This window comes from Cyprinodon tularosa, unplaced genomic scaffold (genome assembly GCF_016077235.1).
Source record: "Cyprinodon tularosa strain WSP-4 unplaced genomic scaffold, ASM1607723v1 ctg21, whole genome shotgun sequence".
Lineage (NCBI taxonomy): Eukaryota > Metazoa > Chordata > Actinopteri > Cyprinodontiformes > Cyprinodontidae > Cyprinodon > Cyprinodon tularosa.
The window spans coordinates 1,092,339-1,105,269 of record NW_024038778.1 but is presented as its reverse complement, the minus strand read 5'-3'; the positions used below and the strand labels follow the sequence as shown (position 1 = coordinate 1,105,269).

The following is a 12,931-nucleotide window of genomic DNA, read 5'->3' as shown; positions in this document are numbered from 1 at the left end:
GGGTTCCCTCTATAAGTGGTATGCAAGTGATCAAAAAAATAAAAAATAAATAAAAAAAATAAATAAACGGAAAATGTTAGAACTGTTAATTTGCAGTCATATGTTTATATTACTGTATATATATATATATATATATATATATATATATATATATATATATATATATATATATATATATATATATATATATATATATATATATGTTTTTGTTTTTTTTTACTATTTTTCAAGGTTGCACTTAAAAAAAAAAAAAGATATTGTCCAGAGAGCTGTTCTAAACGAAATGTTTTGTGTAAACAAAATGACAAATAATCTGTCTAAGTCTAAATGGTTACTATTATGAATCTTCTGTGTGTAAATATGGAAATGCTGATCCCAGCGTTGAGTTGGAAATTATTTTTTAAGGGACTCTGGCAAAGTTTTCAAAGTACTAGTCCAGACTTTCAGAGGTGGGCAAAGGTAGAACATGTGGGTTAAGACAGACCACATCATGATTAGAGTATATTTTTGCTATTTAGCTTTCAGTAATGAATACTATATTCAACCAAACTTGGTGCAGGAAGTGCTCCCATATTCTCCAAGTAGAGTGTTGTTCCAGATGTCCTCTTCAACCTCCTGTTCCTCCCTAAGCTCATTCATCCAATCTGTTAATCTTGGAGTTGACACTTTGTTAGGTTACTTTGCATATCACTTTATACAGAGCCATCTTACACTGCTGCTTCCTGGGGGACTGTACAAGATTTCTGCTTACAGTTAAGCCTACAATGTTTAAGTGGCAAAATACAAAATGCTATATGAAGAGTTAGATTATTTTTAGATCAATAATATTTTCCATTCATTATTGAGAAACCAATTTACAAAACTTTTCAATTGAGTTTAAAAAAGTTTCATCATAACATTTATTATATCTAAACTGACATTCCTTTTGGATTGTTTCAATATGTGTTGAAAGATGATTCAACACATATTTCTTGGTTTCATGAAAACATCTTAAACATAAAAAAAGAGAGAGTTTGATTAATTTTAGGCTCAATTGAAGCCAGACAGAGGGGAACCAAAGATGTCGCTTGAAAAAAGAAAAGTATTTAACGTAAAAGGACCACGTCCAAATTTATAAGAATTGGTTTTAATGAATGTTGATGTTTTTTAATGAATTCCCAGATTTGATGGGAACATCTTAAAGGTGTCCTTTAAATGCTCAGGTCTGATCTAGCCATAAGTTATGAGGACAAGGAGGATCAGTTGTCAATAAAACATCAGCAAATGTAATACAGCTAGTCTATATCTGCTTGATTTATTTATTCGATTTATTCCTATGGAGTCCCTTTAGTATGTGGAAAGTCAGTCACTACTTATTATTTTGTTTCCGTGTCGAACGACAGTGTTGAATTTATTCCACGTAGACATAAGGCAATCCTGCTATAAAAAGAGCACTATCAAAGTGTAGCAAAGAAACTAGCTAGAGTGTTTTTATCTCCCATTTTAGAGCCTAATGTGCTTCAGCCTTGATAGAACGTCGATATGAAATAGAAGATTAAAAGCAAAATGACGGAGATAAATGCTGTAAGGAGTTACAGTTCCTGAGGATCAAAAAGAAAAAATAATCTCCTTTAGCAGCTAAGGCTTCCTTTTTTTCAGATGGCTATGTCTATTCAAGTGTAACAGTGAAGAAACTCTGCTTTTTGAACAAAGAGTTCCTATTGCTTCAGTATCCGTGTTAACTCCAGCCAGTAAGAACTAGTTTGGGAACAAAGCCAATGTTGGGATGAGGAAAAAAAAAAAAACGATGTTCTTTTGATAAAGATCCAAGTTATGATGGGAACAAATCAGGAAAGTGTCGAAGCAGCTGGAAGCTGAAACTTTAATAAGGGCTTTCTGTTATTAATATTCGGAGCTTTTGCTTTGCTTTACGCGACGTTCACTCATGATGTCCGAATTAATGCATTCTGTCATCCTTCTCATATGGCAGCCTGAGTGTCATTTGCAGGATGTGCCTTGGCATTGGTGGCAGCTCTTGCGTGCATCTTATCTGGCAAAACATCCAGCAGATTCAAAGGAGGGAGTGACTGTTTACGTATGAGATGAATGCTGAAGAAGAGACGCTTCCATCTGCTCTGATGCACTGACCAGTGATGACTTGTCTTTCCGCCAGTCTTTCATTTACAGAGGATCAATCCAATCTATTCTCTAGGGCCTCTGACAACAAATACTGGACTGAGGACTAGCAGAGCAGCTGTTGAACACACGCAGCAGTTCAGACAGAAGAGGACGGGCGAGAGTGATATTAAAACAAGCTCCTCCTCTCCTTCCTCCTTTCACAGGTGTAGGAGCTTGATTAGGGATTCCAAACTTTACCAGCATGAAGAGCAAAACCGACAAAGAGGAGCAGAAACATAAAGCAGATTGAAATCTGAGGTGTGTGAATATGTGATGTTAACAGCTACTGATGCTGCTGAGTGTATTTGGCAGAACAACAACTGGCATCTGTCTGTGCCCCATCTCTTCAGTCAGACAAAACACGGTTTGACAGTGTCTGTGTGTGCCCACTTTATAATGCACCACCACATCTGCTGTATGGTAAGATAATATTGGGGATTTAGACCATGCTCAGACTAGAGGCGAAACTGTTATGAGAACATGCAGACACCTCCCTCTAAACCTCTTACATATTATGCCGTTCCACCAGTGCCTTGGCATGATAATTACCCTCATCAGTGCCTCCCTCCTGGGACACACACGCACTACAAATGCACCTGGACACACACGTATAAAACATCTGCATAGTAATCTGTTGGCATAAAATGTGGAATTACACTGTTCTCTTTTTTTTTTTTTTGTCTATTCTCACACAGGTGAACAAGCACAGAAGTTAATTTATTTGCTGGTTAGCTGCCTGCTACATATAGAGAATGACAGGGAAACAGACACAAATGGATATATCTATATCCAACTGACCTGGACATCATACCCATTTTTTAAACTAAGACAGTCAGGATGTTTAAATGCAGAAAGTAGACCAGATCAATATTTACCATAAAAACTGCTCATAACTTTTCCTTCTTACTGTCTCACCTTAGGTCAATTAGTACAATACTTCAATGATTTATACATTTGAGAAAACTGAGAAAAAAATAAACTTTTCATACATACTTGATACTTAGTAAAACAAAATTTTAAACAATATGATTTTAAATAAAGGTTGTTCTTCTGTAAGCTTCTCAAAATAATTTTGACCCATTTCTTCTGCCAGAACTGGGACTGGGTAATGTTTATAAAACTCTCTCCCCTGGTCTGCCCACAAATCTTTGGGCTTTGCACCCTCACGTTATTTTTGTCTGGCATTCAAATCTATTTTGCATCTAAAAAAAATGTTTAAAGGTAAAGCAAGCAAACAAGACATCTATAAAGAGTAAATCAGAATGTGTTTAGAAGTTTCTCACTTATTAAAATCAGAATGATCTCCGATGGCATCTAAATCCAACCAGCTTTATGAACTGATGAGGTACCTTTGGATTCATTTGCCATCAGATCTTGACGACGCTGAATTGCTATAAAAGTTTGTCTCTTTGAACCCTTAGATTATAGTGTTTAATGTGCATTTTTTGAAGAATGGACTTCCAGATTTTTTTGTGACATGCAAATATATTATATATATAAAAGATAGGACACTCTATACAAATATGTTATATAACATAACATGTTAACATCATTGTATGTTAGCATCACACACTCAAAGCTAAAAAAACTATTCCCAACCAGCTGCGTTTATTTCTGTTATGAATGGGGATCTGGACAGTCTGAAAGCAGCGGTTGGCTAATCATTACATATTATGCCTCAACATGTAGAAAAAATGTTCAGGTTGCAAGTGACAATTTAGTGATCCTTTCTAATAGCGCTCTGGGCATTTACCCATGCAGTACCTGTCAAATTTTATAGCTAAGCATACCAAAAATTACACATAATGTTTAAAAGCATAAAAGAAGACATCTAAGGATGTCTTTTTTGCCCATTTTCCAAATCTGAATGTATATTGCCAGTCCAAATGCTTATATCAGAGGGATCTGAGCTGAGCAGTCACAGTGGATTAACTGAAAGTGGCTACGAGCTCTATTTCAATGATTAGTGCTGTTACATAACGCAAGCTACTGTCACACAGTAGTGTGTGTTTTTTTCATATTATACATCCATCAGTCTTCTGTCTATACTGAATTTTCAGTAAATGGGTGTGAGATGTGGGGGTTTTGGGCAGATCATCACTGGGGGAGAGATGGGAAAAAAAAGCGCTAAAAAGGTCACAAGTCCATCACAGGAAAACACAGGATAAACATCATTTATTCACTAACTCATTATAAAACCCATATCTCTGCATCTCTACACTTTTTAATATACTTAAAAAAATCTTTTATGGGCAAAATTGACTTTATAGGTTTAAAATAAATGTTTATATTTAATCATGTTTAACTTTCAGGGATTATAAGTTTATTTGTGGCTCTAGTGACTTTTATTTCGAATGCAATTACAGGAAATAGGCTGGGGGACATGCAGGAAGGGTCACTTTGGGTTTCAACCTAGAACAGCTGCATGACGACTGATTGGTTTACCCTCCCAGCCAGGATGTTTCAACTTTTTGCTGGTGGTTGTGACGTCAAGTTCCAATAAATCCACATACATATAAGACGTTACTATGTCAAAATTGCATCACAAAGGCTTTCATTAACATGCTATCAAATAAATTTTTAATTTAAAGCCCCATAAATAATAATATCACACAATGCTATTTTACACTTTTCTTATACATGTTAGCTCTTACCTCTGTGTTTCAGCGCTGTATTGACCCCTGCCCACTTGATTGACAGCACAGAGCCTGAACTGGTAGGTTCTGGCAGGAGTAAGCCCGCCCACCGATACCTCGCTCACTGCGGGATCCACCTCCGATAGGTAGACCTTCCATGGAGAATCTAGACACAATGCCCGGAGATTAGAGGCTGATAGCGTCGGGCTGAAGCAGGACAAACAGGGACACAGTAGCACTCAGGACATTAATCACCAGGACTGACAGAGGGACCAGAAAGAAAGGCTAACAACAGGAGGAGAGCCAAGCAGGGGAGGAATACAAAGAATGCAACAAGAAACAAACTTTAAAAGGGAAGATCAGAATTAGTTAAGAAGCACAGATGCTGCTGTATGTTGCTGCCAGCTTATCATTTGCTGAATAAACCACAGACAGATGCACTATTATCCCTATTATCGCATCAGCCTCCTGGGTATCAGTGTAAGTGAGAAGGATAGTGTACAAGCCAAGCATATTAGAGTCGTTGTCTGATATGAAAATACTTGTATTTACACTGCTGCAGTGTCTCTAAAGTACAGTAGAAAAAAAATCTAATCAGTGTTCAAAAACTGCAATCCATTCCTCACTGTCTGGCTTTCTCCACTGAAATCGACCAGTCAATTAAGCTCCCTCTTTTTCTCATTCTTTTCCTCATCGCCCCCAAGCTACTGCCGCATTATATCCCTACTCTCCCATGATAATTTTGGTTCAATTTTGTCGTCTCAACATGGCAGCTGTTAAATGATACCAGCACAGGTGTATCTCATTAAAAGTTTTTCAAAATGAGGATTACCAACTGATATTTGTTCATTAGTACCAATTCTTTAGTTTTATGCATAATGCCTGGCTAAGCATGTAAAGGCTCGCCAGTAGATCCCCTTAGCTTGCAGCCATCTCTCTCTCTTTCTCCCATCTGTTTCCTCTGTCATTCTTTTCCTTCGTTTCCCTATCCTCTCCGCAACTCTCTCCCTCCCTTCTCCATTTGAAAGGGAGCCAACCTGCTGTTATAACATCTGTGGTGGAGAGAGGCCGGGACTCAAAAGAGGAAGAGAGCGAGAGGGGGTAAGGAAGGGCTAGAAAATAGGAGCTCAACAGCAACCTGTGCGTTTATGCTGGAACGCTGTTCTCCATATGTATGTCTCTTGTAAATGAGTGCATTTAAGTGCATGTCACTTCCTAGTAGACAGCCAGTGAACAGATGTATGCCTCTTAGGAAATATAAAGGATTCCCAGGGGATTGACACATTTAAATATACACACAAACTTACTGTTCTCTGATAGCTCCAACACATAGTAGAGCAGAGGGGAGTTTCCATCAAAGGGCCGCAGCCAGGACAGGTGGACGGAGCGGGAGTCTGAGTCATTGAGACGAGTCGTTAGGGAGCGGGGGGAATGCGGTAGTTCACTGAGCAAAAATAGGAGAAGAATATAAGAAGAAAAATATCTGTTCAGATTTTACAGCATATTTATTTTTTCATGATTTAATGTCTATACATGGCAGTCTCTTTCTAGTACTCAGATTTACTTTCAAGCATTTACAGACACCTGCAAGAGGCTCTAAACTCTTGTCAAGTTAAATCCACAAACTTTATTGTACGGTATTTTATTCACTTTACCTGCAAATCCAACACAGTGTAGAATTAATGTCTAACATTTTTACAAACAAAAACCTGAAAGTATGGTGTGTATGAATTTTTGCTACTCCTCTAGAGTTGGTGCAGCAGAGTAGAGTCGTCCTATTGGCAGATTATCCCACCTGAACCATGGGTCTCTGTAGCTTCTCCAGGGTTACAAGTCCCTGTTGGCTGCTTTTCTGGTTAACCCTCTACTATCAAATTAGGTGGAGGGCAATCAAATTCTTTTTATTTTTAAAGGACAGTTTCAGCAGCGCTTAGTGAAACATTCAGTGTGTGGGATGTAACCTAACCCTGCCTAAAAGTGCTATAAATCTTTCTTCCTAGAATTTGTTTCTAGTTATTTATGTATTTATGAATTTGTTTCTAGTTATTTATGTGGCTATTTTGTTTAAGTTTACCGCAACTGATCAATCAATCAAGCACTTTACAACAACACCAGGAAACCAAAGTACTTCACAGAAAGATAAAAACATTGCAAAAAAAAAAAAAAAAAAAAAACGAAAATCATAAGCATAAAACAATGTTTCGTAAGTATTAAAAGCTAGTTTGAAAAAAATATCAGTCTTTTATCTGGACTGGACCAGGAGCCAGTGCAGGGAGGAGAGGATGGGAGTGATGTGGCTTTGCCTGGATGAGCCAGAGAGAAGACGAGCTGCTGCATTCTGTACTAACTGGAACCATTGGACTGATGACTATGGGAGGCCAGAGTAGAAATCATTGCAATAGTCCAACCGAGAACTTATAAATGCGTGAATAGCCTTCTCCAGGTCTTGGCGTGAGAGAAAGGGTTTCAGCTTGGTCAAAAGGCACAGCTGGGAAACGCTAGCTTTGACAACATCATTTATTTGTTGTTTGAAGTTCAGTTCACGGTTGAAGACAACTCCCATGTTCCTGATAGCACCAACAGTATTTAACTGATTGGTTGATGTTTTAAAGCAAATGGTTGAACTGGAATTCATTTATTTTCTCCAAAGCAGAGGTATACAAACTTTTTTTTTTCTGAAAACCCCTCTCCTAATTTAAAAACAATTGTCACACTTTGTGTTGGTTTATCAATGTTATGTGAAGTTTGGGTTTGTAATGTGACATGAAAAAGTTGAATGAGTATCAACGATAACCGCTTAAGGTGGAATAGAAGGAAGACTATTTGAATTGGATATTTAAGGTCACTCTGCATCTGTGACACATGCTTCTTCTTAACGTTTTGTGGATTTTATTTTACCAACCACTTGACTTGCAATGAAATTTTGACTGCTGTAGATGGCCGCAATGTTCACTTTCTATCGTTTAAAATTAATATATTTTAACTGTTCCCTTCCAAAACTGAAAAAAAAACAAAAAACAATTTTGATAGAATCAGAACTTTTGTTAGAAACAGCCTTGCTTCACAGCACCCTCTCTTTTGAATTTTTTCAAAACATTTAGTTCTTGTTACCTGTATGCATTTCATTTCCCACCTTTAGGTAAGCAGAACAAGAAGGATTGCAATACATGACGAAAAATATGTTAAAGCACTAAATAAAATGTAAAATCAAATAATTTTTATTCATGTTTTTTTCAGATACACTGGAGTCTAAACACTAAAGTGGAAACCGTTTAAAGGGACACTATGCAACATTTTTCAGTTAATTAATGTGTTCCATAACGTTTTGGATGACTAAATGAGTCATTTCAGGTTGAACAAAGGTATTCTCGGCCGCCCTGGTGGTCTGTGGGGGAAATACTGCACTTGCAACTGCAGGAGCACCGACCCGCACCCACAGGCTCAGAAGTCTCGTGAGAGTCAGTCTTGCTTTACGGCGAGAACTGCTACACCCCCCAGTTAAAAGCATTCTCGTTGCTAGCACAGTGGCGATCTTTGTGCAGTTATGCTACGTTCACGCAGCAAAATCAGCAAAATCGCGTCTGCTGCTTCCTTTTTGCTGCTTGTACCAGTTAGTTCTGACTCGTGGGTGAAGCAGCTTTGCTGCTCTGGCTGTGTATGAGGCGCGTTGGGCGGAGCTTCACTATCCTTTCTCTGCCTTGCAGCTATATTTGCTGTGATCAGTGGGAATAAAGTAGTTTTAATATGTGTTTAAGTGAGAAAATACACCTGAAAACGTAATCAGTGCAGTCAGTTCATTCAGATTATTATCCTGCCTTCAATATTTTTTCTGTCGGAGCCGCTCAGACCCCCACATACCAGCGGGGCGCCAACAGTATGGATCCCTTCATCAGCAGCGGTTTACCGCGGCAGCTGGTAGGTGTTTTTCATCTAAATAATCCAAACTGCATATTCTGCCGGCAGATTTCTGCATTTTAAGTTAATTTAGGCGTCAATAAACTGTTTAAGAGGAGAGATCATCAGCGCTGTGTCTCTCTCCCTGCGTTAAACGCACCAACGCGCTGCTTCAGCTGCTCAGACGTGCTGCGCCTGGTGCTCAAAACGCGCCGCGGGACCTTTTGTTGCGCCTTGACGCGCGTCAACCATTGACTTTGCATGTAAACTCGCTGCTTCTGTCGCGCCAGCTACGCCCAGTGTGAACGCAGCGTTAGTCATTCGCTGCTAAGCTCAAAACAACCGCGCCTGGCTTGACGGAGAAACCAGGAGAACAGCTGTGCATATTTACGACAGTGCACTTTTACTTTCGCCCTCTGGAGGGAGCCTCTCTGGAAAATCAACACCGGTTGCATAGTGTACCTTTAATCGCAGCCATAAAATGACATTCCCAAATAGGGCTAGAGATGTCTGTGCAGACAATTTTTAAGATGAGACAGTTGGCACTGAGATCTGAAAGATCAGTCACTTCTGCCCACCAGCAGCTTTTTCTTATATCTTGTAAAAATTTGGAAAAACACCTAATATATCACAGCATAACACCTGATATGTTAATTGGTGAATTTTGCATCAGCTTGTGAGATTTTTTTCTGGCATTCTTAAATAAGGCATTTCTCCCAGTTTCTGTTTCTTCTGCAAAGCCATTATAAATAAGGGTCTTTTATTGGCTTTAAATTTGCATTTGGACAGACTGCCTCATATCTACATTAATGCACCGAGCCTTACTTTAACTTATAAGCATTTCTCACAAAATATGCAACATTTGTAGTGACAGCACACTAAAAAGATGTTTTCCCCAGTGTTATTATTCTGCTTTATAATCCATTTTGTCTTTGGCATTCCAGTTAATTCTCAGTTTAGGTCCAGGATCAGTTATATCTATTATTGTTTTGCCTGGCATATTCCTATTCTTTACATGCTTTGCAACACCACAAATACATCTCTTTGCATCTATTAAAAATAAATTTTCCAGACGTTTTTCCATCCCCTGCAGAAATGTGTGCATCTGTGCCGTGTTATTAACAAGAAATCTCCACGGATATATTCATGAAAGCAATAAAGAGAAAGCAGACATCTGATTATAGCAATTTTAGAGCATCATAATTCTCTTTAAACATCTTTTGCTTGCAGGGAAATGTGGAAAAGAAAGCAGAAGGCAGCAGTTGTCTGCGTGAAGGCTGCAGGTGCTGAAAGAATTCAAGATATTTACAGTCAACATAAAAAACACCGGTATAAATATATTAATGAAGAAACCGTGATAAAAAGGATCGTTATGTTTGCTCAGGGTCACTACTTGCCATTTCCATAAGGTCATTAATTATTTCTATGCAATCATAGATCTGAATATAACGTCTCTGAGATGGAGTCATTAGATAAAGAAGGGTTACATGTGTTTAACATCTTTTTGCAGTTTACCTTTAAATTAAAGTTTAAAGGCGCTGAAATTAAGCACAGATAAGGCAGAGAGATGGCAGCATGCAAGACTGAAAAATAAGTTTTATCATGCATTTTGCTAATTGACATTCAATAATTTCCCAGAGTTTCTGTTACTTCCTTCAATGCAGGTAATTACTATGTTTATTCCAGTCCATCTTTATATGGAAAATACACAAAAAAATAAAAAATGGATGCATGGATGGAAAATACATTTCCAATGTTTTATTTTTATTTTTTAGACAGCACAGGAGTCCTGTACATCATTACTGTTTGAGCAGCGCATCAATCCACTGCGGCTCTGAATGAAACAACAAGACAGCCGGAGGAAATAAAAAGGTTTTCATTTCTGAGCTGACATGATCATATTAATTACGGGATGAAATCAGAGAATGTCAGAGCAACTACCTTAACAACCCATCCTACCAAACAACATGCATACACTCTCACAGACACATGAATGGGTCTTATGGGAGTTGAACCAATAACCTGCTGGTAATTAGTCTGTCTCCTCAGCCGCCAGCGTCTGTTAGCCTCTATGACCCGTTGATACAGAGCTAACGAGAATGTCAGTCACACACGTGGCTGCATGCAAGCACACACGCATGCACAGACACACACTGGTGCAGGAAGCTGAGCAGAAATCCCTTCATTCCCCTCATGTTTTCACACAGCTGTAAACACAGATCTGCTCCCTCCCGCTGTGTTTGACATGTGTAACCTCCTTTCTCTCCATAATTTAGATGGATGTGGACTCACGATCCGTCTCTCTCCTTTTCCTACCCTTCAATTATATTAATATATCATAAGTACCTTTTCATAAATATATTATCAAAGTGCCTATTAATATATAAAGGCCTCTACCTGTTCTTTTACAGCAGCCGTAATGAGGCTGCGTGGGTCGGAGCGTAGGCTACATTGTGTGTGGCGTGTTTTGTGAATGCCAGGAATGTCAGACTAAGCGTGGAACTCTTGGAAACTGTTCACTAGAACAAAACGAAGGTATGCAAATACAAAGACAGCTCTCCCATACCAGATCATAAATAAACTGTTTTTATTTGGCTCTAAAACTGTATTTATCCAACCAAACAGTGTAAGGATGCACAAAACTTCGGAGGTAAGATAGTTATGTCTGCACTAAATCTGGGACATAGGTTTGGTGTAAGGAAGCCTTCTAACAGTCTATGCATGACATGGTCCCTTAAAGCATAAAGCACAATATAATTTGAAGCAATTCTAGCAGAAAAGACGTCAGTAGCAGCTCATTATGCCCATCTTTATGGACCTCATCTACACTGAAAAAAATATAAATCTAAATAGGTATTTTTTCTTTACAATAGGGTAAATATATTTAATTCAAGATATTTTTTCTTATCTAAGCCTAGATAATTTTTCGGTGTAATACTGCCAATAATCAGAGTGCAACACACAGGGTCTCATAGATTTCAGTGAAAAGAAATACTATTGGTGTGTAACTAAAAATTAGATGCTCTATGATGTTGACTGATTACTAGACTCTCACACTTTTCGTAAAATTGCTGAAAACAAATAATTATCACAATCTTCCTAAAGACACTGGCATTTATCTTTTGGGATTTTCATGCTACAAATCAGCAAAGTATTACTGCAGAGCAATAACAGCTAGAATAGGAACCCTTTTTGTATCGCTTCATAGGGAGGTGTCTTTCCTGTCAATCATATCTACAATTTGAATCAAAAGAACGCAGAAAAACGGTTTCTGTGTGAATTGATGGCACAGTGAAAAATCTGTTTTGTCTGCCTGAGAAAAGCAATTCATGATGTTGGATAAAAGTGGTAAATATAAATTCTGAAAGCAGAATAACTCTAAGGGAAAACCACATATAAAGAACAAAAATGTTTCACAAATCAACTTCTGCAATTTTAGTGAAAAGAATTGTTTCTTTTGTTGTTAAAAGTTAATAAAAATAACTTTATTCATCTGCACAGAATGTGTTAGGAGTTTGCCACTGGGGTATTGCGCAGCTATAATTACACTAGAATCCTTAAATACAACTTTTAATACATTTTTGTGTCAACATTATGGCATTCAATTAAGGAATCATGCAGAGGGTAAAGGATGACCTTGTGCAATATCTCATTTGTCTCCTATATAAGCACTATCCACAAACACTCAGATAAGCTATATAGAAGGCATTGGACTTTTCTATCAAATTTCCTCTCTGCTTTCAGTGCTACTTACTTTCATGGGCAAGGTAGTATTTTTAAACACTACCAAGTAAAGTTTGCCAACAGCAAAGAAGCTGAAATGCCTTCTGATTGCTTAAGGGCGTGTGGATATGAGGAAACTGGTTTTTTAGACTTTTTTAACCAATCCATCCATTTTCTCCCGCTTAGTCCTTTTCAGAATCATGTTGGGGTCGGTGTCTAACTCCGGCAGTCTGTAGGCGAGAGGAAGGGAACACCCTGGACAGGTCACCGGTCTGTCACAGGGCAAAATAGACACACACAAAGACACACAACCATGCACACACACAACTCAGAACAATTTAAAGAAGCTATTAATGTATATCATGTTTTTGAAATGTGGAAAGCAAGAGTACCTGGAGAGAACCCAGGCATGCACGGAGAGAAATGCAAACTGCAGTAAGGCCCCTAGCCAAGAATCAAACCCAGAACCTTCTTGCTGCAAGGCAACAGTGCTACCCACTGCTCCACTGTGCAGACCCCTG

General features: G+C 38.3%; 1 protein-coding gene across 2 annotated transcripts in view; it reads right to left on the bottom strand.

Annotated features, from left to right (window-relative positions):
• The window catches only part of LOC119783647 (protein sidekick-1-like), a 433,545-nt gene that overhangs the window by 113,863 nt on the left and 306,751 nt on the right, over positions 1 to 12,931 (bottom strand). For both annotated transcript variants that reach the window (XM_038285267.1, XM_038285266.1), the window contains exons 14-15: positions 6,101 to 6,237; positions 4,812 to 4,959 (exon numbers count right to left, since the gene is read on the bottom strand). In XM_038285267.1, the coding sequence (XP_038141195.1) occupies positions 4,812 to 4,959; positions 6,101 to 6,237 (285 nt within the window). The remainder of the gene's footprint in view (positions 1 to 4,811; positions 4,960 to 6,100; positions 6,238 to 12,931) is intronic.